The sequence below is a fragment of the Peromyscus californicus genome, unplaced genomic scaffold, assembly GCF_007827085.1.
Source record: "Peromyscus californicus insignis strain IS unplaced genomic scaffold, ASM782708v3 Scaffold_9__1_contigs__length_137607984, whole genome shotgun sequence".
Lineage (NCBI taxonomy): Eukaryota > Metazoa > Chordata > Mammalia > Rodentia > Cricetidae > Peromyscus > Peromyscus californicus.
The window spans coordinates 113,141,547-113,167,787 of NW_026294617.1; the positions used below are offsets into that span (position 1 = coordinate 113,141,547).

At 37.7% G+C, this 26,241-nt stretch overlaps 1 protein-coding gene across 2 annotated transcripts in view; it reads right to left on the minus strand.

The window, feature by feature from the left end:
* Nucleotides 1-26,241, minus strand: part of Bank1 (B cell scaffold protein with ankyrin repeats 1) — a 278,198-nt gene that overhangs the window by 150,335 nt on the left and 101,622 nt on the right. For both annotated transcript variants that reach the window (XM_052731674.1, XM_052731673.1), the window contains exon 7: nucleotides 13,552-13,748. In XM_052731674.1, coding sequence (XP_052587634.1) covers nucleotides 13,552-13,748 — 197 coding nt within the window. The remainder of the gene's footprint in view (nucleotides 1-13,551; nucleotides 13,749-26,241) is intronic.

A 26,241-nucleotide genomic window follows, 5' to 3' on the forward strand; every position in this document is an offset into this window, starting at 1 on the left:
GAATAGGGTTTTACTGATGCCTGTGCATGCTACTGAACATGGTATGAGAAATGTATCATTATTTCTTATAAGTAGGCTTCAATTGAATTTTTAAAGAGTATTTGCAGCATGTGTCACTTTCTCAAACTCCCTGGTTTATTTTTTACTATTTCCCTATAACCAAGTAGAATGCAGGCACCGGGAAGGGCCACCCACACCAGCTGAATGCTAAATGCAATCTCAGGCTACCTTGATTATGGAAACCTAAGACTTTTTTTTTTAATTAATGACTTCATTTAGAAAATTAAAGATAGACTAAAATGAAATGGAGTACCTTATTTATCCCTGTCTGGAGGAATGCTCTAACTTAACCTATTTAAGAAAAAAAAATGTTGGTAAATTGTTTTCTATCTTCGTTTCAGGAGGTAGACTAAATGGGAAAGAAAAAATATAATGTGGGACATTTACAAGTCAAATAGGTGACCTTTTAAGTAGAAAAAATGTGAGAATAATTCACTCAGCAAATAAAATATCAAAAGTTTTTGCAAGGAAGTTGTGGATGCTAAGGCTTGATAAAATCCAAAGGCCCTTTGGAGGTACAGTTTGACTCTCATAGCAACCTGATACCACTTCAAGCAGATTTCCGAGGGAAATAAAAACACTGGTGTGTGTGTGTGTGTGTGTGTGTGTGTGTGTGTGTGTGTGTGTGTGTGTAAGTCATCTCTCTTTACTTAATTCCCATCATATGGAATTTAGTGTGACTACTTGAGAGACATTTCAAAATGATTGTGAGAGTACTGATGATGTGGCGTTTAGTTGGCATAAGGTTGGAAAGAAGGAAAGAACACACAATGTTAGAGGTTCAGAATGGGTTCGCCCAAGGAGGTCTCATTACTATATTTGGGTCACGCTAGCTCCCTTTGTGCCAGGTCGAAATCCATTCCCTTTATCTTTGATGTGTTTAAACTATTCTGGCATTGTAAAGAATTCCAATCACTAACAAACTTATGATATCATGATACAACATCACAAGTAAGTAGGTTCTTACTATTTGGGGTAGCTATCTGTCTTTGGAGGTATTTAATGGCTCCATTGTTTATTAAATTGCCAAATTCCAAGGTTTTCTTTCTTCTGGTGTAAACTAAGTGCAAACTCCTTAGATGTCACTGAAAACACGGAATAAGGGGGCATGAATAAACTTCTAACCTAGCCTAGGACATAATAGGTTTCGAGAACTTTCAACCCCCGAGTGCTTCACTCTTCCAGAGCAATTGAATTGTGCTGCAGGCTTGTTTAGCAATGTGGCCAATATGGCAGTAATGAACCAGATTGCTTAGATAATTGGCATTCTTGCCTCCAATTGCAAGATTGATGGGTTCACTATAAGTCTATGCAGTCGCCCATTCTTGTAATAGAGAGTTCTCATTAAAGAAATGGATTAATTGGCTTACTGATGTTTTACTGAGAGCCAGATTTGAATAAGTGGACTCGGCAGAACTGAGAAAAGAAAATTAAACACTAATAATGGGAGAAATGTGCTTGTTTAGGCTGAAATCTCGACCACGAGCTCAAATGAAGACTCCCAGTTTGCTGTTTGTCAGTAGAAATGAACATTTAGATCCAACAGACAAAAATGCTTCTCTCTGTCTTTCTTTTTCTCTCTGTCTTTCTCCCTCACAAAAACACACACACACACACACACACACACACACACACACACACACACAGACACTAGACGCTATCATCCTTTCTAAATTGTCATGGGGAATCTTAGACCCATTTCAAGAAATTTCTGTCTGAATAGAACCATAGTGTACTATTGTCTCTGCAAACAACTAATACTTCAGATCTGGGAAAAGTTCAATTAGAATTAGTATTTTTTTCTTTTCACATTTCCCCAGGCATTAGTAGCAATGGTTTACTTGTTGGTTTGGGTTACATGCATCCCATTTCAACGCCTTGGCATTTGCTATGCCATTTCCTGTCTGGAAATCTTTCCCCCACATATATGCATGCATGGCTTTCTCCTTCAAAGCTTTGGTTCTCAAGGATTACTCCCCTTAGTATTTCAAAATAATACCCACCCCAAATTTTCTTACATGCTATTCTATACAAGATAGTGAACTTTTTTCATCCTGGCCTTAAATGCTAGTTCTCATCAGATGCATCACATAAAATATTATTTCCTTGTTTTTGATCTTTCACCCTCTGTGCTGTACAGTTTTATGTTAATTTGACACACACGGAAGCCATCTGAGAGGAGGAACCTCAGCTAAGAAAATGTCTCCTTAAGATCGGGCTGTAGGCAGATCTGTAAGGCATTTTCTTAGTGATTGATGGAGGAGGGCCCAGCCCATTGTGAGTAGCGCCGCCCCTGGGCATGTGGTCCTAGGTTATATAAGAAAGCAGTCTCAGCAAGCCATGGAGAGCAAACCAGTAAGCAGTAGCCTTCCATGGCCTGTGCATAAATAAGCTCCTGCCTCCAGGTTCCTGCCCTGCCTGAGGTCCTGCCCTCACTGCCTTTAACTGCTGTATGGAACTGTAAGCAAACTCACCTCTTTCCTCCCCCAACTTGTTTTTTGGTCATGGTGTTTCATCACAGAAATGGAAGCCCTAAAGCACCCTCCCATTAGGCTGACATTTTGGTCTGTTTTGAATTTCAAGTGTGCTTGGTACCTAAAAATTACTCGGCAATATTTATTGAATAAGTCAGTAAATTGACCTTTTGACTAAAATTAAGGATGCTCTTTGTGGGCTAAAGTAAGAGCTAATTTATGTAAAAGAATCCTAAATTTTAGCCTTCATTGGAACCATCTATTTTCTATTTTATATAATATTTTTAGGGGCACAGTAAGTCAATCATAATATTTACTATCTCACATCCGAATGTATCACAAGGAAGGCATTGATATATAACCAGAAGATGAAAATCATATTACACAGGTTCTGGGCTATGCTATTTGATAGTATTCCTTTCCTTTTAATATAAAAGTCTGCATTTTATATGACGTCAGACCTTGGAGAAACCCTTATAGAAACTTAAAGCAGGAACCATACTATTGTATTGATAGAAAAGTACACATTCAGACTACATTAGATGATAGTAAATACACATTTCTGTCCTCTTGCATCAAACCAAACTGAAATATAAACCCAATTAATAGAACATTTCCAATAATCAAACTTTCTCAATAAAATTTGAATACTTTGTAGTTGCCTACCTCTCTGAAAGTATAAAAGCATTGTGTTTCATGATGTCTATTCTCTAAGCCTCCGTTATCAATACTGATTACGTTAATTACCATTAGTGATTTCTTTTATGTTTTGAAATTACATCTCCTTTAAATGGCACCTCCAGACTCAGTCGGTTTCATATAAGCTAACTGGTAGTAAGAAGCCAGGGGGGGAAAAAAAGGAAGAACTGTAGTTTTGGAAGTTCATGAGAAATTAGAAACCTGCAACTTACAAAGGGAAGGACTATAAAGGGTTTTAGTGGTCATTAAGCCTCTGTAGGCAAGAATGTTAACTCTCAGTATGATGCTAGAACTGCTGGCATCTGAAGCAAGTATGTCAAAGATAACGAAGTACTTGTGTAGAATTAGATACTGCTTCAACCTTGACAAATTATTTAACAGTGTGTTAATGATCTGTACTGGACAAGAACTGAAAGAACATGGATATTATCTCTCGCTGTTATTTCCACGAATGACCTTGTTACCTATGTTATTCAATTAATTTTCATATGGCAAGCATTGAAATCACTACCCAATGAGCCAATAGGTAATCAAAATCATATTGTTGCTTGTCCTCTGATCCCATGGCTGCATTCCCAGCAGCAATGACATTTGACACAAGAGCTGAGCTACTATAACTTCTGATTTCACATTTGCCGGTAGCTGCATGTGTCATTCAGCTGCTCGATACCTTCTCTGGCAGGAGGAAAAATGGAAAGTGGCTTAAACCATACACTGAGGGGCACTCCCTGTCGGGGGAAATAGTTCCCGAATGGTTAGGCAAAATAAATATTCAAGTAAATATTGTAAGCTAAATCTCATTTGGGAATGACATCAGGACTCTTTCCCAAAGCTAACGTTTCTGTTTCCTTTTGTTCAGGATAATGAGATGCAGGGTGGCAGCATTCACCTGTTGCCAGGAAAAAATGGTAACTCAACTCTTCAAACAATTCTCAACAATGAATTATTTTAAAGTACTTATCTTATAATTAGGGGAAACTGGTAATGCAGAGACATTGAAATAAGATTAAAAACACCAATTTAATGAAAATTATGTATATTCTTACACACATTTCTATAAAATAGTGGTTTTGCTATATTAAAACCCATAATTATAGAGATAATTCATCACGTCCATTAAAGAAATCTGAAAAATGTCTGTATTTATATTACAGAATATTTGGTTTGTTGAGATTGATGGCTGATTTCACTTGTGAAATAAATGCTAAAATGTGTTTTCTGCTGTCTAGTTTTGTGTCAGCTTGATACAAGCTAGAATCATTTGAGAGACTGGAACCCCATTGAGAAAATGCCTCCATAAGACTGGATTGCAGGCAAGTCTGTAGGACATTTTCTTAATTAATGATCAATGTGGAAGGATCCAATCCATTGTAGGCAGAGCCACCCCTAGGCTTGTGGTCCTCTGTTCTACAAGAAAGTAGGCTGAGCGACCCAGGAGGGGGTCAGGTCAGTAAGCAGCACTCCTACATGACCCTGTATCAGCTCCTGCCTCAAGGTTCCGGCACTGTTTGAGTTCCTTTCTTGACTTCCTTTGATGATGAACAATGTTGTAGAAGTGTAAGTCAAATGAACCCTTTCCTCCCCAACTTATTTTGGTGATGTTTCATCATAGCAATGGAAACCCGAACATGTTTACTTGAAACTCTTGAGGTCTATTCAGATATTTTCCTCATCTTTCTTTTCCCCTAAAATGAACTGCCCAGCAACAGAGATGAACTTTTATCTTCCTGACCCTTGATGCTTCTCTTTCCCTCCAGGGAAGTGGAATAATGGGTAGTGAATTATGGAAACTTTAAAAATATAGTCTATCCTGTGTATGGATAAGGGGAGAATACATAGATACTGCTAGCTGTTCTAGAAACTCTGAGAGATGTGAATAATTTATGTAGATAGCTACACACTGAGAAAGCAATTGCCATGGCATCTGTGAGTAGTTGTCAATGGGAATTACAGATGGGTTTTTGCTTGACTTTGTTAAACCACACCTACACTATTTAAGAGATTATTGTAAACTGTCTCACACACTGGGGTTAATAGCCATGAGAAATGTCTTTCCTAATGGCCATTCTGATGATGTACAACCTGAAGACATACTTCTTAATTAGTTTCTCGCAGTTAATAAAACATTTGGGGAAATCACTATTATAGTTTCTCTGGTATTTAGCCATCTCTGATACATGTTGCATTAAAGATATAACCTGTGAAAAGATGTGTGAAAAAATAATTGCAGTATTTTTTCATAGCTAGCAAAGTAGACAAAAATCTACAAATACCTAGAATTTTATTATCTACTATTATGAGGTGATTGAGGTTGCTTGGACTCTACCAACAATTCTTAATAGATATAATATGAAAATACTATAGTTAAATTTAAAGTTTTTTTTAAATGGACATAGTGTCTTTCTTTTATGTCCTTGTTGTAAGAAAATCAAAAGCTCACATGCATGCTGTCAAAAGTAATCAGTTACCAAAATGAGTTTTTGGCTCAAGAAATTAAAGTTTGCTTGAGCTCTGCCTTTTTCCAATATTTTTACTTTCATTCTTTTCTCCCAGATGTATTGTATTTCCTTAATAAATTCTAATGTTTTCAATTTTTTTTAATATTTATATACTGCTCCATACAAATTCCACAAGATTTCTGTTGTGCTAATTATGACACTGCCTTCCTTCCATGTTGGGATACTTAAAATCTTATGTAGAGGTCTAGACATTTTTGTTCATGTGTTTCAACCCCTGCTTGGACATCAGCACCAAAGAGATTTTGTCACTGAGCACATGCTGTTGTGGGACTTCAGTCTTCTGTATTTTTGAAAAGAGTTCCACTTTTCCTATTATGCAGAGTTATCCTATTTAATTGAATGCATATGTTAGTATAGGCAGAAATTGGATCCATGTGCTTTACTATAAAATCCTATAGCCTGTTTCCTCAGAGAAACCCACTAACTCCTATCAGAAATGACTATGTGCACTAGACTGTTAGACTTTTTCAGGTAAATAATAAACCAACAGGAAACATACAGACTTGCTTCTCATATAATTGTATTAAAATGCCTCACACATTAAAATCAAAACAAAATAAAAACAAAAACAAGATAGAGGTCAACCAAATGGCTCAGCCAGTAAAAGTGCTTGTTGGGCAGGCCTGATGACTTTAGTTATAACCTGGAATCCACATAAATGTTAAGGTAGAGAACTAATTTCAAAGTTTCTTATGACCTCCCCACATGCATTGTGGCACCTACCTGCCCATACTTACACATCGTGCACTCATATATTCAGACAATAATAAAATAAAAATTTTAAAGGAGTTAACAATACCTAGATTAGCAGTATAAACACTTCTCAGTTTAACAAAGGATTTTAATGCATGTAGAGAAAGTTTTGTTTTGTATTTTGGCTCCTTGACTTCACAGTTTATAATAATACAGTTTTCATATATCTTAAGACTTTAAATTTATGAATATTTTTATATTATCAAAACATAAATAAAATACACATATCAATAGTATTCTGCCTTGAAGAAAACTGAGATATGCAACAGTCTAAAAATTCATGAAATACAAGTGGTATAAAAAGGAAAATGGGGGAAAAAGGAGAGGGCTTTAATTCAGAACATCAGATAAAGGTCAATACAGGAGAGTGAGGGCAGAGGAAAAATAATACTAATGATATTTGAACAGGCTATAAGGAATTATTTTTTTATTTACCTAAAGTTATGTATAATACATATATGTATATACATATACACAGTTTAAATGATGTTATGCCACCAAGGGCTGAAAAAATGCATCCATCCAAGAGCCACAGACCACCTAACAAAAATCCTAGTGCCAGACATCAGAAACCCCATTTTGAGTTGTCCATTAGGGTAGCTTAATAGATTCCTAAAACAACATAGGCTATTACTGTTGCCCTAGGTTGCCCTCCAGTGATGACTGAAGTCAAGGTTCTGAAATTCACTGTAGTCTGGTCTATTGAAACTGTATGCTATAGATAACAGTTGGGCTATCTATAATGGATTCTTTAAAACTGTGTTTTCAGCAGGGAGATGGCTCAGTGGATAACACATGTACCACACAAGTGTGAACACCGAGTTTGGATCCCTAGCTCCAGTAAGAAATACAAGAGGATGTGGTAGTAATCCCAGCACTAAAGAAACTGAGATGGGATCCCCAGTTGCTAGGGCAAACTGGCTAGCTAGTGTAGATAAATCTAAGCTCCAGATACTCTGCCTCTGTTACTAAAGTGAAAGCAATTGAGGAAGCCACCTAATGTCAACCTCTGGCCTGCACACATGTATACACTTGTGCACACAGGTACCCACACACATGTGAACATACATACACACACAGTAGCACACACATGATTAAAGATACTAATAAGTGAAAGCAACAAGTTGTTAAATTGAACACTTGCCTTCTGTAGCCATCAAGGAATAAATATAGGCTGAGCACATGCCAGTGAGAAGGCAGCTACTTCCCACTGTGAGCTTCCAGATACATATGATAGAAAACACACACACACACACACACACACACACACACACACACACACACACACACACCAAGGAGGATATGCTTCAATTTAAATATATAGAATATTAATGCATACTAAATTGAATGGAACCACATACTACATATGAAGTTGATATAGATATGATAGGATAAAAGGGTAAATTGCTGAACCTATTTTAAAGAGCAACAACTTGTTTAAAATGTTGTACATTGATATAGATTTTAGTTTATTGATACAAACTTAAAGTTAATTTTGTTCTGTGTTTATATTTCTACTCTTGTTTAAGGTGTTATGTTTGTACAACTCATTTAAAATTGTAATAGATAATTAAAAAATAGATTAATAATCAGTCATCTATGATAATCATACTCATAGCCATGTTAGTTAAGTCTATATGTAGTTTATCTTCTTCTTGGCAAAAATAGCCATTTGGGCAAGAAACTATTCTTGCCTGGACTGCTTGATCGACTGGACATGCAGGACCCATAAGAAGTTGACCACTGAACTTTGCTTGGCAAAATGGTCCTTCAGGTTCCTGCTTTGCAGAGGAAACTGCCAAACATTCTACAGGACACAGAAAAAAGTGACTAAGAGACTCTAGGCCTGTGGGCTGAAGACAGATGCCCCAACTTTACAAAAGAACTTTGGATGACTGTCCAGGCTGCCAGCTGTCTCTGTCTACTCTTACAAGACTCCCAAAAGTTGCTTGCATCCTTTTCCTGTTTCTCAGGTAATAGTATATCCTTCTGAGGTCTTTGATGTAGTTGAAGCTAGATAGTTACAATTATCCTTAGTTATGATAAAAGATAAGTTAGATATAAAACCTTAGATTCACAATATAAGATAGATATTTTCTTTAATTTTGCCAAATAAACTAGTTATTATAAATAGACTAGATATTATAACTGTAATTCTTGCTTGATAATTGTTTTGTTATCTGTAATTTTACTATGTAAAAGTTAAAACCTTCCTTTAAAAAAAAGAAAAGGGGAAGTGCTGTGGGATGTTCTGTATGGCAAATGTGTTGCTCTGATTGGTCAATAAATAAAACACTGATTGACCTGTAGCCAGGCAGGAAGTATAGGTGGGACTAACAGAGAGGAGAATTGAGGGAACAGGAAGGCAGAGGGAGAGACCTGCTAGCCGCCGCCATGACAAGCAAGATGTAAGGTACCGGTAAGCCATGAGTCACATGGCAACTTATAGATTAATAAAAATAGGTTAATTTAAGATAAAAGAAATAGATAACAAGAAGCCTGCCACAGCCATACAGTTTATAAGTAATATAAGTGTCTTAGTGATTATTTTATATGTGGGTTGTGGGACTATAGGGGCTTGGTGGGACCTGGAGAGAAGCTCTTGAGCTACATGACATGCTAAGTTTCCAATGTTAGAATGACCGAGTAAAGAGTCAGGAAGCACAAACACAAGCCTGACACTGAGTAGGAAACTCTGGGCATTAGTCAACCAACTAATACTAGTAATTCTGTGATGCACCTCCACACTATTATTCCAGGCATTTAATGTGAAGAAAAGATCAGGGTCTATTACACAGCCAGACACGACAGGATCTCTCTCCTTGTCTCTCTCCCTTTCAGGCCATTCTCAAACACCTACCACCTACATACCTATACACTTGAGCCCACGGATCACAGGCTAGGATAGTTAGTAGGCAAGAAGTCAAGGTCACCTCATTGCAGATGTGAGCAATAGACTTATATTCAGAAGTCCTATTGGCAATATACGGAAATCCACTTTTCCTACTTGATGAAATTCCTTAAAGAATCTTTACAATGTAGAGCTTTTAAATATTTACACTGAACAGCAGGAAAAATCATTGTAGTCAAAGATACTTTCTGAAAGTTATTCCTGAAATAAGTATCCATTGCTTTTCCAGTTATTAACCAGCCTATATTAATGTTGTATAACAGAAGATCTATTTTCCTTGTTTATTGGGACTTTAATGTAACCATTTTATTAAAGGCTTTCAGTTGATGAGGATTAATGGGGTGACAAATTATTGCAAGGATATATTACTGTTATTATTTTGCTTTAAACACAGCAATGCTTGTTGCATACTTTATCTTAAACCTCGAAGTTCTTTCAAATGTGAGGCCAACTTCCAGTTTTTCTTTCAATTTCTTGGTCTTTATTATTTTAATTAAGTTTTATATAATCTACAGTGTTGCTATTTGCTATTTCAATTGTTGAGGATTTTCTCAAGAATTGTTAAGCAAGCTGTGGCTTTATATCCTTTTGTAGGTTTAATCATCAAGTCTTTAACCCTTTGTCTTTCCACCTATCAAAATAATTCCCATTGTGAGAAACTAAAACATGGTTTACTATTTAAAATCTTCTGTAATTTATAGAAATATATGGATTTTTATTCTTTTTAATTTTCGTATATGTATACAATGAAGTATGATCATATACTCTCCCCACTTCCCTTCTCCAGCTCTATCCTTATCTCCCTAAGCAATCCCCACTCCTAACTTCATTTTTTTTTGCATAGCCCACTAATTCCAATTAGTGTTGCCAAGATGTGAATGGGCATGGGAATTTACTGGATGCTGGGAAATTCATCTAGAAATAACACTAACCCGAAAGAAATACAAGTGTTAGACAGCAGTGATGGTTCGTTTCTCATGTGAACGTGACTGGTAATGGAATGTTTACAGTGCTTCGGAGCTATACTTTTAGATGGGATTGAAAGGGCATTTCCATAAAGAATTAATTGAGGGGGAAATTTCTGTTCTGAAGGGAGGGTCACTATCTCATGAGCTGGGGTTCCAGACTGAATGAAAAAGGAGAAGAGAGAAAGGCGGTGGTGGGGCACAAGATTTCTCCTTTTTCTCCTTCCCAGAGCACTGAGATGTGACTGAGCCATTGCTGCACACTCCCGTCACTATAGGGCCACTCACTGCCATGGTCACTGCATCAGGAGAGACTGACATCCTCAAACTGTGAGACAAAATCAATGTCTCCACCTACGATGCTTCCTGTCAGGTGCTTCATCACAATGACAAGGGAAGTATCTAATAGCCTTATTAAAGCCCCCAAAGCAATTTACAATGAAAATCTCTGCTCGTAAGCTACGTATAAAATCTTTAATTCTTACAGGAAAAAAGTCATAAGATGTAGAACTATGATTCTACGTCTTTTGCTCCTCCTTCTGTGCCTTTACATAGGTGACACCGAGCTAAGGACACAACTGGTTTATACAAACCAGATAATGCCTTTTGATTATATTAGTTTTAAACAATAATTGGTTTCTTTTTTTCCCCTCCCTTACTATAGCCCAACATACTAATATAATTCCATGTAAGTAACTAAAATCAATCCTGTCTACTGATGAAAGAATTAAGAAGAATAGAATAAATCAGCAAACCAACCAAGGCCAGATTATGTGTGTAGTGAAAAGTAGGGTTTTTTTTTGGGGGGGGGGGGCAAATGGTCCATTGGTGGAATGTAAGCTTCAAACCTGAACAGTATGTGCTTCAAAATCTTTGGGAAAAATAGTTTGAGGAAAGTTTGAGGATATGTGTGAATATGTATGATAGATTAGAATTTAACTCAACACTACAGTTACTTAAATATTTAAGAAACAATAAAATGTTTTAATAACATAACGATAATACAAAATTTTTGCTACTCAGATTAGAGACACACTTAAAGACACAGCTAACTTAACTTGGAATAGATAGCATTAACATGGGGTTATCTTGCATAGCTTCACCAAGGAGCTATGACTCTTAATTTATTTATACAAAATTGATAACCAGAGAAATAATGTATATGACCTGTAAATCATAAGAAACACTTCCCACAAGTGTCACCATATCGGGTTTATATTTACAGTTTCTTAATGACATATTTGCAAGAGGAAATTTGATTGCTTGAAAATTATAGCTTAAATTATCCAAAGTCATTAAAATGCATTTACAGATCTGCCATCCCCTAGCACAGCCACAGCCCCATGCTCAGTCACAGCAGGATGATCACACATTGCTATCTGTCTCATCTAGAAGGACAAAATTTTCTAGAAACACTCTGGCAGAGGGATAGCTTACAAATAGCATATAAAAGTCACTTCACAAATTTCATGCAATAGTGATCAAGCTGAACCCTACAAAGTTAGCAATAAGCTAATACCACAGAGTGAATAGTCACCTAGAGACCATGATAGCAAACACTTTGAATCAGGAATGCACTTACAGAAGCAGAGACATAGATACCAAGAGCATGCAAGAAAAAAAAAACAAAACAGTTTCCTGTATCTGTCAGTCTTCTTGTAGCCCTATAGAATCTTTCCTAAGGACAGTCATCAGGATGCTCTCCAGTGCTAGCTAACAGGCACATGCAGTTCTCACAGGTAAATATCATTCTGAAAGTTGGTGATTATCTTTGAAAATGACTAGAGATGATGAAGGTTTAACCAAAGTTCACCAGAGACTGGAAATTAGAGGATTGCATTTAGGAGCCTTGAGGACCAGAGAGTACCAAATGACCATGTTACAGGTAATAATGTAAAGCTGATAGGATGGACTTACCTGAGTTGCACAACATGTTCTTTGACCAAGGACCTCATATAGAGGACACATAGTAAAATGAATACACTCATCAGCGTGTGTAACCCGTCACTACCTACAGTGCACCAGGATACAGGTGAGGTGTGCTTCTGATTAAAGGCCTTAGACTGAAAAGCTGTGCTTTGTTAACTTGATATACATGCTCTGTGCTTATTTTAAATATGTGCAAAATACATTCTCTTGAAACTTCAGAGAGTGGATGACATTCACACACTCCTGATAATATTTTGATACTCCTGGTAAATGGAGAAAAGTACTTCATTGACTACCATTTTATTTGTTGGGAACTACAAATGATCACTATTTTTGTAACTCCAATGTTTGACAAATTTCTGTGATAGTCAGTTAAGGGCTGAAATAACCAGAATCCATTTATAGTATTGTATCTTTCTATATTAACTACTTATTGACAATACAATTATACTAGTTGCGAGAATCCAAAGATAAATTTTCACATATTCACTGACATAATCATTGTTACATTCAATTTTTCCAGTGACTTCCCCAGAATAATTCGTTTTCTGAAGCAAAATGTGCACTTCTTTTGTTAGAGTGGCTCTTCTAAACTCGATTATGGGAACACAGTGTGCAAGCTTTATTTACTGAGATAATATCATTCCCTTCTAAAATCTTTCTCTTGTTGCCATCTCATTAAACTATCATTTATCTTGAGTGTTCTGAAATTTGGGGTTTCAACAGAAACAATGAAGGATGGAGACTTAAGAGGGAGAGAAAACAAAACACACAAGAGAAACAAGTTCGAACAATGTAAATTAATTTGTTATTAGGCAGACCTTCTGAATGATTGCCAAAATGTTTTACTTTAATCCAGCACTTGCTGATCTGTTTGCATGTACCTAATAATATCTTATCTAGATTCTTAAGCAAAGAAATGAAGGTAAATAGTTTCATTGCCTTTTGGCCATCTCATCTTCAATATTGAATAGGTTCCCTAGACGCCAGAACGACAAATGGAATTCAACGGCAGTTGAATATGGGTGGGGGTCAGACTTCTTCTGTAAATAATTGGAGAAGCTCACAAATCTTATGAAATGTTTTTAAGATAATGGGCAAGTTTGAAGCAACAGATGGTTTTGTCTAACACCATGTTACTAGCTGTGGGAGGGCATAGTTTTCAAAACAGCAATGCATTCATGTTTATATACGCACATCAAGAACCAGCTGCAGATATATAAAAAGAGGGAAAAACTTACCACAAAGTCTTCAAAGATTTTCTTGAGTTCTTCATGACCATGCCTTTCAGCAATATGCAGCATGTCTGAACCATCCATATTCTTCATCCTGGCTGCCCAGGATGCCCCTGAACACTGCAGCAGATGTAGAGCCAGATTCTTTAAGCCAAACTTCGCTGCACAGTGGAGGAGTGTCGGGAGCTCTCTGGCGTGAGGATCTGGAGACAGGAAATACCAAGATTGAGTATTGTATTATATCTGCACTGCCATGAAATAGTCAAACACAAGCTATCCTTGTAAACCACATTCAGAAAGTTGAACAGAACTTCAGTAAATATAAGAAAACACCAGTGGTTATTGCAATGGAGACCCTCCTTCCTATTTTCTTAAAATAAACACAAATGACTATTATCATTAGCATTTATGCACCAACCTTAATTGTGGAGTAGGCTTGAAATTACTGCAAGAATTTTACCTTTCACATTTCAAAAAATATACTTGGCCCTTCCTGTATGCTATGCAATGGGTCAAAGTTTGACAAACATTTTATAAGGTGAGATTTTTATGGGCAAACAGTGACATTATTTAAGGTCTTACCAACTTTCAATAAAAACAATGTATTCTCTTGCAAATGTACAATATATAAATTTTTATTTATTTGCGATCTTTTATTATAGACAGTTTTCTACAGTGGTTAAAATAGGTCAAAGTTAATCAATACAGATATCAACCTGGTAATTTTGAATTCTCACATGCCTTGATTGCCTCATCCTTTGGTACAGCAGAAAGTATAATACTAACAGTGCCATCCCTTTCTAACCCATGCCCTATCATGGCTCCTGCACCCTGTCAGTCTGGCAGGCTAAGTCCCTATTAATTCAGGTTCAGTATTTTATTAAATAAATATCTATTAATTATAGGAACATATACATCCTTTAACATCAACAATTTATCTTGGTATCCTCAAGTTAATGTATTATTTCAAAAACAATAAATAACTTCCTTGGGAATCTATTTCAACACAGCAGAAGGAATGGCCAGCACTGTCCAGTGGCTCTTCCCTGTATCCTGAGCATGTATCCAGTGTCAATGAATCAAGCTGCTCAGGTGATGCACCCATGACTCTATTATACTATTATGAGGGGCCTTTCCTTGATCATGATTGTCCTGGTTGGTTTTATGTCAACTTGACACAAGCCAGAGTCATTGGAGGACAGAGAACCTCAATTCAGAAAATGCCTCTCCAAGATCAGTTTGTAGACGAGCCTCTGGGACACTTTCTCTTCTTCTTTTTAAAATCAAAGCATATTTTTTGAGTATCTGCTTGGTCTGGACCCATCTCATCTGCTATGTAGTAAATAAGAGGCATATAATAATACTTTCTAGGAAGTAGGTTACTAGGCAGTGAGATAAGACAAAATTACCAAAGAAACTCTGGGGAGGCGATAAATCGCTTGCCTATGGTCGGCTATAACAAAATAGAAAATAATCCATGTAAGTAATTACTGATGTTATGCTCAAAAATCCGTTTTCACTAGTAGTTGTCTTGGGTGAGAAGAGGCAGAAATGGAGAGACAGAATGCAAAGTATCAGAATATAGGAGGGATAAATCTTGAACCTAACATAATCTGAGAACTATAGTGAATGCTGTATCAATCATTTTTGTTAGCCAGGCACTGGCGATGCACACCTTTAATCTCAGCATTTGAGAGGCAGAGGCAGGCAGATCTTTATGAGTTCAAGGCCAGCTGGTCTACAGAACAAGTTCTAGGATAGCCAAGCTACACAGAGAAATCTTGTCTTGGGAAAAAAAAAAAGAATTTTTGCTAATATTTTAGATACTCCTGCCAATGCATTAAGAATGGAGACTTAAGAGGGAGAGAAAACAAAACACACAAGAGAAACAAGTTCGAACAATGTAAATTAATTTGTTATTGGGCAGACCTTCTGAATGATTGCCAAAATGTTTTACTTTAATCCAGCACTTGCTGATCTGTTTGCATGTACCTAATAATATCTTATCTAGATTCTTAAACAAAGAAATGAAGGTAAATAGTTTCATTTCTTTATTAACCATTAACAAAATGGCAACCAAGGACATTTTCTTAATTAGTGATTGATGTGGGAGGGCTCATGCTATAGTGGGTGGGGCCACCTCTGGGCTAGTGCTTTTGGATTTCATAAGAAAGCAGGCTGAGTGAGCGATTGGAAGCAAGCCAGTAAGCAGCACCCCTCCAGGGTTTCTGTATCATCTCCTGCCTCCAGGATCTTGCCCTATTTGAGTTCCTGTTTTGACTTTCTTCAGTGATGAACAATGATATAGACGTGTAGCCAAATAAAGCCTGTCTTCCCCAAGTTGCTTGGGTCATGGTGCTTCATCACAGAAACAGTAACCCTAACTAAGACAGTCATCTTCAGGATTTAACCCTAGTTCATATGCTCACTAAATATTTTTGCTTAAAGTTGCTTATGTATCTACTGTCATTAAATTTTTTTACAGAAGCATCATTTGTATTTAAAACTGAAGTGATTGTGTTCAATGAATTTGGCAACTGTACATAGCCCTGTTCCCATCACCTAAAGCACGTGAAAGTTTGAGTGTCACGGAAGTGCCCTCGTGTGCCAGTCCAGTTATTTCCCAATATTAGAGTCTGTTACATCCTAATTTTTTAGAAAGCAGACAAGGTAGTTTGTTTCTTATGTGAGTAGAGTTATACTCTCTGCATTCTTATACAACACTGTCTCCTGTCTGTTTCTGCCCTTCAATTTTCCTGGGCAGAATATATTTTCCCAACACTCCTCAATTCCCTGTCTTCAGATACCACTCTCTTAAAACTTGTTTTTAGTGTTTCTACATATAGTATGTTTTTATTAATTTATTTTTCTTCCAGGGCTTTGCAAGACCTACTGAATCTGTGATTTGCTTCCCTTCACCAGTGTAGGATCATTTTTGGCTTCAAATATTTTTCCTGCCTCATTCTTTCTCACCCTCATTGGGAAACTGAGTCACACAAATTCTAGATTAACTCAATAATATCAGCTAAATTATGAAGCAGAGCTAAAGTAAATGAATGCATCCAAGAGCCAGACTTAGTCTTTTTACAGCTTTATGTAGATTCTGAGAATTTGTTTTGTCCTTTCTTTCAGTCGAAATAATTTATTTTGACCTGTTAATCTATCTATCTATCTATCTATCTATCTATCTATCTATCTATCTATCTATCTACCTACCTACCTACCTACCTACCTACCTACCTACCTACCTACTATTTATCAATCCATTCAGACATGTTCTTGCTATGTAGTCCTTGCTAGATTGGAACCCATCATGTAGACCAGGCTGTCCTTCAACTCATGGAGATCCCCCCCCCCCCCGCCTCTGCTTCCTGAATGCTGTGATTAAGAGTATGTGCTACGATGTCTGACAGTCCACCTAATTTTAAACAGCTTTATTTGATTTTTTCATGCCTTCTTTTATGCCTGCTCACCAACCCCTCTCAGTAGGTTCTATAGAATGATCACTATAGTTATTTAAATACCATAACTGACAAGTTCAGCATTAGGAGCATTTCCATGTCTGCTACTTTGGGCTGCTCCTTCCTTGACTGAGGAGTTCTCCTGCTCTTCCTTATCAAACATCTTGTAATATTACTGTATGATTTGCATGATGATAGAGGACTGAAATAATGAATAGTTACCCCACAATACGGCACTTTTAAAAAAGCTGAGCCAGCTATAGTGGTTGAGAAGAATTAATCTGTAGAATGAGCAGAAGGTGCTTATTTGGGGGGGCTTTATTTAGGCTCAGATGACCAGTGACTTCAGATACATTGAGGGTCAGATCATAGCTTTATCTTCAGCACAGAGTGAAGTCTGAGCCCTGGTGAGTCTCAGGGGAGTTCTGCTGTTGGTGGAGAGCTGCCGCCTCTTCTGCTGTCACTGCTTGCCTCTCCAGGGTTTGTGTTTTCCCTGGGATTCCTTCCCACCCAACTTTCTTCCCTCGGGACCTCCGTGGGGCACTAAGGTAACATTCATAGCCCAAACCATTGTAGATTAGAAGTGGTTTTTCCTTGGTTTCATGTGCTCTGTATTTACATTTTGGCTGCTGTTGCTTTCCATATGGCCAAAGATTTTGCGAGATTCGTCTCAGCAACTATCTTAAGTCAGTGTTCCACTGCTGTGAAGAGATACCATGACTATGGCAAACCTTATAAAGGAAAATATTTAATTATGGCTTGCTTACAGTTTCAGATGTTTAGCCTATTATCATCATGGCAGGAAGCATGGTGGCAAGGAGGTAGACAGTGCTGGAGAGGTAGCTGAAAATTCTTCATCTGGCTGAGCAGGCAGTGAGAAGACAGTGAGACACTGGGCCTGGCTTGAGCATTTTCAAACCTCAAAGCCAGTGACACACTTCCTCCAACAAGGCCACACCTACTCCAACAAAGCTACAACTTCTAATAGTGCTATTTTCTGGTGACCAAAGATTCAAATCTATGAGCCTATGGGGGGCCATTCTCCACTCCTCATATTCAGTGGTTTTTATGGATGCCGAAGCATCTTTTTAAGGGTCTATTTCAGATTCTATGTCATTGGTCTAGCAATTCTTCCTTCGTGGCAGCCTAAAGAAGAGAGCTCATGAGCAGTACAGTCCTCCACAGCTGGGGCTCTTTGCCATACACAGTCATCACAAAGTCAGCTCAACAAAGTTGGTCTGTTGTAAAATCTTTTCTTGTTCTATCAGGTGTGGATATAGTCAAGAGGTTTATTTTTCTTTCTTGTGAAGGATCTATCACATTCTGGGATTAAGTTTATTTATGTGTCTTCTATGATTAACTTTCTGCTTGGTCCAAACAACACCAACAAAACAACAAAAAACAACTCTTCCTTGGTTTATAGTATCAGGGCTAGTGAAATCATGGATTTCAGAACAACTATGGCCACTTTTCTAAACCAGCATAATTCCTAATCATATTCTAAATGCTGATCCTTATATACCCATCAAAGATGTTTCTCTTTGGAACAGACCAAAAAAACAAAACAAAACAAAACAAAAAAAACAACAACAAAAACCAAAACAAAACAAAAATCCAATTATGAGAAATGTAACAGGTCTAAATGCAGAAAACAACTGATTGTGGGATGCCCAGCCCCAATGGATATATCTACAACACGACTACTACACTCAAGGCTCTGGAAATATCAGGGAAGAGGGGACTGAAAGATTGTAAGAGCCAGAGGTCCAAAACATCTGCTGTAAGAATGTGTCTCCTAGAAATGACAGGGAAGCCTCATTCATGATGCCTCAACAATATGACTATCTAAACAAGACCTAAACAAGTACATTACCAAGACATGCCAACATTGAAGGAAGAAATCACACAGCACTCCACCTTCTGACAAAGAACTACAGGCAACTAAGAAATGCTGAGACAGAGATAAATGAGTCACCCTAAGAAATGAGTACCTAGTGGGTAATACAATACCATGTGGCCAGCCTTGAAGTCTATATAGGCAAGCAACAGTAAAGGGACACAGTAGGTTATATGTAAGTATTTATGCACATATGTGTATATGTGTCTATGAAAGGTTTGAAAAGAGCCAGGAACTTGAGTTGGAACAAAGTAGAAGAGGATATGGGAGAGGTGGGGAGATAAAGAGGAGAGAATATGATGTTATTATATTTTAATTTAAAAATCATGACTGATTAGGGAGGTATACATGTACACTCTCAGAACTTAGGAGGTAGATAAAGGAGGAGTGGGCATTGAAGGTCATCCTTGACTATATATGGAATTGGAGGCTAGCCTCTACTATATGAGACTGTCTCAAAACACAAAACTAATGACAATAACAACAACAACAACAATGAAACTGAGTTTTGAATTTCTTATTCTTGTTTTGGTGTGGGTAGCATTAAGATGTAAGCTGTACATCCTAATCAGGGGAGGTGTTCTGATAGCCTTTGTTCTTATTGAGTTATTTTTCCTAAACTAACAGCATTTAGTAATGAACAATTTATAGTATTATTAGTTACAAATAATAGATGTCTTCAAAACATACAACCTATTAAATTTTGATTAGATTTCAGTACATAACTGCTCCCATTCACAGCAATATACATCAAATTTTTGTTTAGTTCTTTTTTTTTTCCCCTAAACTGAGTATCATGCAGTGGTGGAATTACACATTCCCAGAAAACTTTCTTTTAATTAATCAAGATTTCTTGTATTTGATCTATTATCAATTAATAAATAAACAAAGCTACAATTTACAGTAAGCTATAGCAAAGTTGCTGGGTTCCCCCCACACAATGAGAAATGATCAGTTTTTTAGTTCTATCAGCCAATGTTTGCCAAATAGAAATTTAAGAATAAGAGACCAGAATGTCTGTGGGAATGTTTTAAAATAACATCTAATCAGATATGTCTTTTACAAGTTAAAGTAAACAGATGAATTTTTGGACAGCAAGGAGACTGAGTCATATACTTGTCTATGCAGGGTGCTTAAACTGTCTCAGAGAAGCCCTTAAAAAGATGGCCAAGAAGTAGATTGGCATACTCAAACCAGAGCTTTTAAAAGCTTAACCTAGCTAAGTAGAATGACAAAATGGAACGTGTCCAGCTATAAAATATAAGAATTAATTTAAAATTTGACAGTGAGAAGGGTATGGAAACTGACAGTGCAGGACACATAATCCGTTTGTTCTCACAAATTACTCTCTTGGATATTAAGCATTCATTCACTCAGAGTGAGAGGCCAGGTGGCCACTTTGGGACAAAACAGTGAGTCACATGAAAAAAGCGATTAAAAGGCAGGTGATGCACATTTTAATCCCAGCTCAGCCAGTAAATCTTTGGCTCTTAAAACAGTTCCTTCACTTTCCTGCACCTCAACTGTTTTATTTCTAAAAGTATAAGGTTGGGGTGGGGGTTACAATCATTCTAATATTCTTCTGTTTTATGCTACAGACTCTCAGGGAGGGAGTTTTCCCTGTGTTTTAAATACAAAGAAGTAGGGGAAGGGGGTGGGGAGATGCCTCAGTTGGTAAAGTATTTGCCACTCAGGCATGAGGACCTGAGTGTGGATCTCTAGCATCTCTGGCACACTGAAAAAGCAAAAAAGCAGCAGTAGCATCATCAGCAGCAACAACAATAAAAACAACACACACACACATACACACACACACACACACACACAGGTACACACATACATATACACACTGCCACCACCGCCACCACCACAAAGCAATCAAAGTCAGGTGTTCCACTGCCTGGCTCTGCAATACAAGCACTGGTAAGATAGAAGGCCGGAGAAGCACTGGTAAGATAGAAGGCCGGAGAAGCACTGGTAAGATAGAAGGCCGGAGAAGCACTGGTAAGATAGAAGGCCGGAGAAGCACTGGAACTTGCTGGCCAGCCAGTCTAGCCAACGGGTAAACATCAACCTTTGGATATGTTGGTTCTCTCTGTCTGTCTGTCTGTCTCAACAATAAGGTAGTCTGAATAAGTCATGAATGTAGCAGGAATCTTAACAATTCTTATTAATAAAATCAAACCTGAGACCAGTTATTGGGGTGAATGCCGGTAGATCAGATGCAGAACAAGCCACAGCTTCCTCACCTTGCCAGTTCCTCAGCTGATCCTGTTTCCTCAGACTGGAAGCCTCTGAGTTCTCATCCAGAATGAATCTCAGCTGAACTGTGTTGCTCCAAAGTCTGAAAGCTTAACCAGTCAAATGCTTAACCAGGCCAAATGCTTCTAGTTCCTGGTCTTCACGCCTTATATACCTTTCTGCTATCTGCCACCACTCCCTGGGATTAAAGGCTCGCTTTCTGGGATTAAAGGCATGAGTCATCTGCCTCTGACCCCAGATAAGTTTATTAGGGTACACAATATTTTTGGGAAACACAATACCACCACACACGAACAATGACACCAGCTGATATACTGATGTGGACTGAAAAACCTCACAGGTTCCCAGCCCAAAGTGAAGAACAATAGGCAATAAATGACTGAGACAGCCCCCTGACTGGTTATAAAATACCGTAAAGACATACATATGAGCCAAACTAAACGGACTCAGCATGTTGTATTTATATACTTATGCATGAAACAATAATAATCAAAAGGAAAACAACAGCGATAATTCACAAAAGTGGAAGGAGGATCTGGAGGTGGAGGAAGGGGAACAGTGGGAAGGACAAGTAGGTATGGTAATAGAGAACTGAAGATGATCATATGAAATATCATAATTAAATCTGTTAGTCTGTATAATTAATAAATGCTAATAAAATGAAAACTAAAAACAATAAAAACTTTTATTTATGAAATTCCAACTTTGTATCTATAGTGTGTTTATTGTAAAGGAATAAAAATCAGAATAATCAGAAACAGGTGAAGTATGAAAGCAGATGGACTGGTTGAGATCATGAGGACCATGCCTTACAGGGGGATTGTTGTGCTTATTTTCCCGTACATGGATCACACAGAAATCCAAGTAATGTGTGGTGTGAAGCAGTAAATGGATGGATGTGCAAGGCTGGAGTGCCTGAGTTCATTAGCAAGGAGTGTTCAGTATTTATTTCAGGTCGTCCATTGTCTAGAACCTGAACATATAAATGACATATAATAAAAAATAAACAAGGCCCTGATGAAATCTGGTAACTTACTAAAGTTACCAGGAGGAATTTAACAATGCCTTCAGTAGAAGTATCATATATAATGCCAAAATTAAATGAAAATGTAATTTGGGAATGATTAGGAAACATTTAAGGTTGGGTTAGCCAGCAGAATTAGGTCTTATAATATTTATCCTTGATAGGTATGCATTTGTATATTGGTGCTTATTAAATGTTTATACACTATATTGTAGCTAGAGTTTTCCTGCCTGGTCCACAGTCAGGACAAATCTCTCTCACCCACCAGTCCCACAGCCTCTCAGACCCAACCAAGTAAACATAGAGACTTATATTGGTTGCAAACTGTATGGCCCTGGCAGGCTTCTTGTTATCTGTTCTTACAGCTTAAATTAATCCATTTCTATTAATCTATACCTTGCCACGTGGCTTGTGGCTTACCGGTACTTTACATCTTCCTTGTCCTGATGGCGGCTGGCAGTGTCTCTCTCACTTAGCCTTCCATTTTCCAGTTTTTTCTCCTCCTTGTCCCGCCTATACTTCCTGCCTGGCCACTGACCAATCAGTGATTTATTTATTGACCAATCAGCAACACATTTGACATACAGACCATCCCACAGCACTATATTGAGTCTGGGATAATGACTCATTGGGTAAAGCTTGAAGCTCAAGTGTGTGGATATGTGTTCAAATGCCCAGCAACACATTAAGCCAGGTACAGAAATGCATGTCTGCAGACCTAGCACTCCTACAGTAAAATGGGAGGCAGAGAAAAGAAACCTCTGGAATCTTGAGGGCTAGCTAATAGTGTATATGGTGAAGAACGCCATAGAGTCCTGTCTTCAACAAGGTGGAAGATGAAGGTGATGCCAAAGGTTGTTCTGGGACACCTACACACGCACCATGGAAGGTATGAACTCTAATTTATTGGCAGGTGTATGTGCACGTGCGCACACACACACACACAAACATACACACCAAAAGAATTTTTTAAAGTATCTTTCACATATTTATTTATTTCTATTAGATATCCACATAGTTCATATATTTTAATGTATTTTATACATAGATCTATAGATCTACCTATCATCTCTATCTATCATCTATCTATCTATCTATCTATCTATCTAATCTATCTATCTAATCTATCTATCTAATCTATCATCTGTTCATCCAATCCATCCATCCATCCATCCATCCACCCACCCATCTATTCATCCATCCTTATTCTTTTTGTTTTGTTACTCTAGAGAATCCTGACCAATACTGTGGAGATATTTTTGTGTGTATGTGCGCTGAAATGTGGTGATATTTTATTTGTATGTTAATAAATAAAGTTTACCTGGAGATCAGAGGTCATAGCCAGCCATAAACAAAAGTCAGGCAGTGGTAGCACACGCCCTTAATCCAATCACATGGCAGAGTCTCTGTGTGTTCAAGGACACACTAGGAACAACCAAGCATGGTGACACACGTCTTTAATCCCAGTACCAACCATAGAGACCTGGAGGTCTGTACAGACAGGCAGTGACAAGGAAGTGAGGTGGCTGGGCTAAGAGCCAATGAGAAGACAGAACAGCAAGGCAATAAAGGCACAGGTTAGACAGGAAGAAGCTCACTCTTTTGGGAAGCTACGGCGGTGTGGTGAGCTAAGGTTAGCTGGTGGCTCTCACTATTTCTCTGATCTCTATGGCTTTCACCCCTTTATTTGGCTCTGTGTTTCTTATTTAATAAGATTGCTTAGGAATTCGTCTACACAATACAGTAAGGAAGGTGACTATGATACTTTGCAAATCATAACCTACGGGAATGAGAGAAAAGAGAAGTCTTCCATGACTTTCTGTCTCTTTCTTATTAGAACAATGCAGATTGAGTGTTTACAGTTTTGGATTTTAAAACAGTGTGGTAAAGTTAGTACTCCAAGGACAAGTGAATCCTTTCAGGAAGTGAAGGGAGGTGTTCCCTTTCAGGAAATGAAGGGAGATGTTTAAGGGGTGGATTAGTAACAAGGTGGCAAACAGAAGTGTCTGGGCATGCCAGGATTTTTAAAAGAGAGAAATTGAGGTCTAAGCAACACTGCCTCACAACTGCAAATGAGGAGGCTCCTTAGTTATTAGCTTCTGCAAGATGTGAACACAGTGTGTGGAGGCTCCTTAGCTATTAGCTTATGTAAGATGTGAGCACAATGTGTGTCTCTACTTTGTGTCTGTGTTTGCTCCTGTGTGTCTAATTGAGGCTAACTCAAGCATGCATTTTCCTTATTAAAATGGATGGTAGAGATCTTATTTCCTATTAGTTGCTAATAGCTGGTATTTTATGTTCCTTTTCCTGACTCTAATATACTCATAGATGCTTTTTACTTTTGACCCTAATAAACCTGTGTTTTTGATGCTGGGCCTAGAGAAATAGAAGAGATAGGCTTGATATACAGGGAGGTCATGAAGCATCTTCAGAAGGCACACAGGTCAGAACTTCACTCTGCTCTGGCAGATGCCAAGAGAAGAGGGAAAAACAAACTAAAAGGCAAAATCATGAAACTAAATAGTTGCCTTATTCCAGCAGAGAAAAACTCATTTTTATATTTGAAGTTCAAATGTATTTCCACCTATAACTATGAGTGATGATTTATAGCTAACTGTTTCCACTAGTGAATAAATAAGTCTAGTAAATTTGTATTAAGTACTAGAAGTCCTTTTGGGCACATAGTTTTGTCCTAAGGGGCAGCATTTGCCATAAGGATGAAATGGGTGCTTTGAAGCCAATCATGGAAAATGAAATGAAAATCACTATTTTTGTAGAATTTCAAGAGATAGCAAAATGAATACATAAAGGTATTTCAAATCTATTCTTATAAATTATGCAATAAAATACTGTATATAATTTAGTCAAAACCTTGTTATAACATTTTCCTCCAAATTGGGGACCAATTCCTCCCCATGTCTCTTTGGTTCTATCTATCTATCTATCTATCTATCTATCTATCTATCTAACTATCTATCATCTTCATCTTCATCTCTCCTCTCTACTTGTATGACCAATACTCTGGAGGTACCTCCCATAGTGTATATGGTCACATTACCCTAATGTGGCCTCAGAAGCTAGGCTTCCTGTAACTTGATATCTGGCATCCAATATCTCTTCTGTAATGTGGAGATTAAATAACACCACAGGAGCATTGTGAGGAATTAAATTAATTTATGTAAGGTGCTTCACCTTGTGTTTGGCACAGTTAAACACGAAACACAAATGCTAGTTATAACTAGTAATAATGCTTATTCTTGGGGTTTTGTTTTCTCCTTCCTTAGCATTCCTTTTTCTTTCATCTGGGAGAGAGAAGGTTGTCACTTCTTGAGCATAACCAAGCCAACTCTCATTTGCTGGTGGATATATTTGTTTGGGCAAAATAATATAGTTCCTCTTTTCCCAAACTAACTCCCATTTTGACAGTCAGCTAAATGACATTTCTTCCTGCCCCGACAGGAAATAGCCTGCATTACACAGACTTGAGAAGGACTGTGTAGAACGTATGAAAATTAAGGAACTGTTGCAGTGAACTGCTGAAAGTGGTTTGAAACTCTAAGCAGCTGAGGGCTAGAAAAGGGTTGCTGTGATTACACTGGCTGAGTGTGCAATCCTGGCCCAGCCGTCAGATCGTCACAGCTGCATTCAGACTGATGAGGGACAAACCAGGTGTGCTCATATATGAATCAGAACCAACATAGTAACTGCTTAAAGTGATCCTGACTCATTTTAGTTTTCACTTTGATATTCTTGGGTCTAGTATCTTGTATACCAGTGAAACTGATGAATACAATCCCTTACACCAGTTTCCCAGGCAACAGTGATCCACCCACTAGAGATTCACACACAAATCCTTCCTATGACTCCCGTGTTAACAGTCCTAAGTTAGAGGACTATCCCAAGTTTGTTTAAATGTTTCTTATCATTCTACTCCCATGGAGAACTTTTTCCATTTGGAAAATTCTCCATGAGAAAGGTCATTTATAATGAATGAGAATGAGAAACTGGAGCAGATTTTTCCTATTGTCCACATCTACTTTATCTTTACCTAT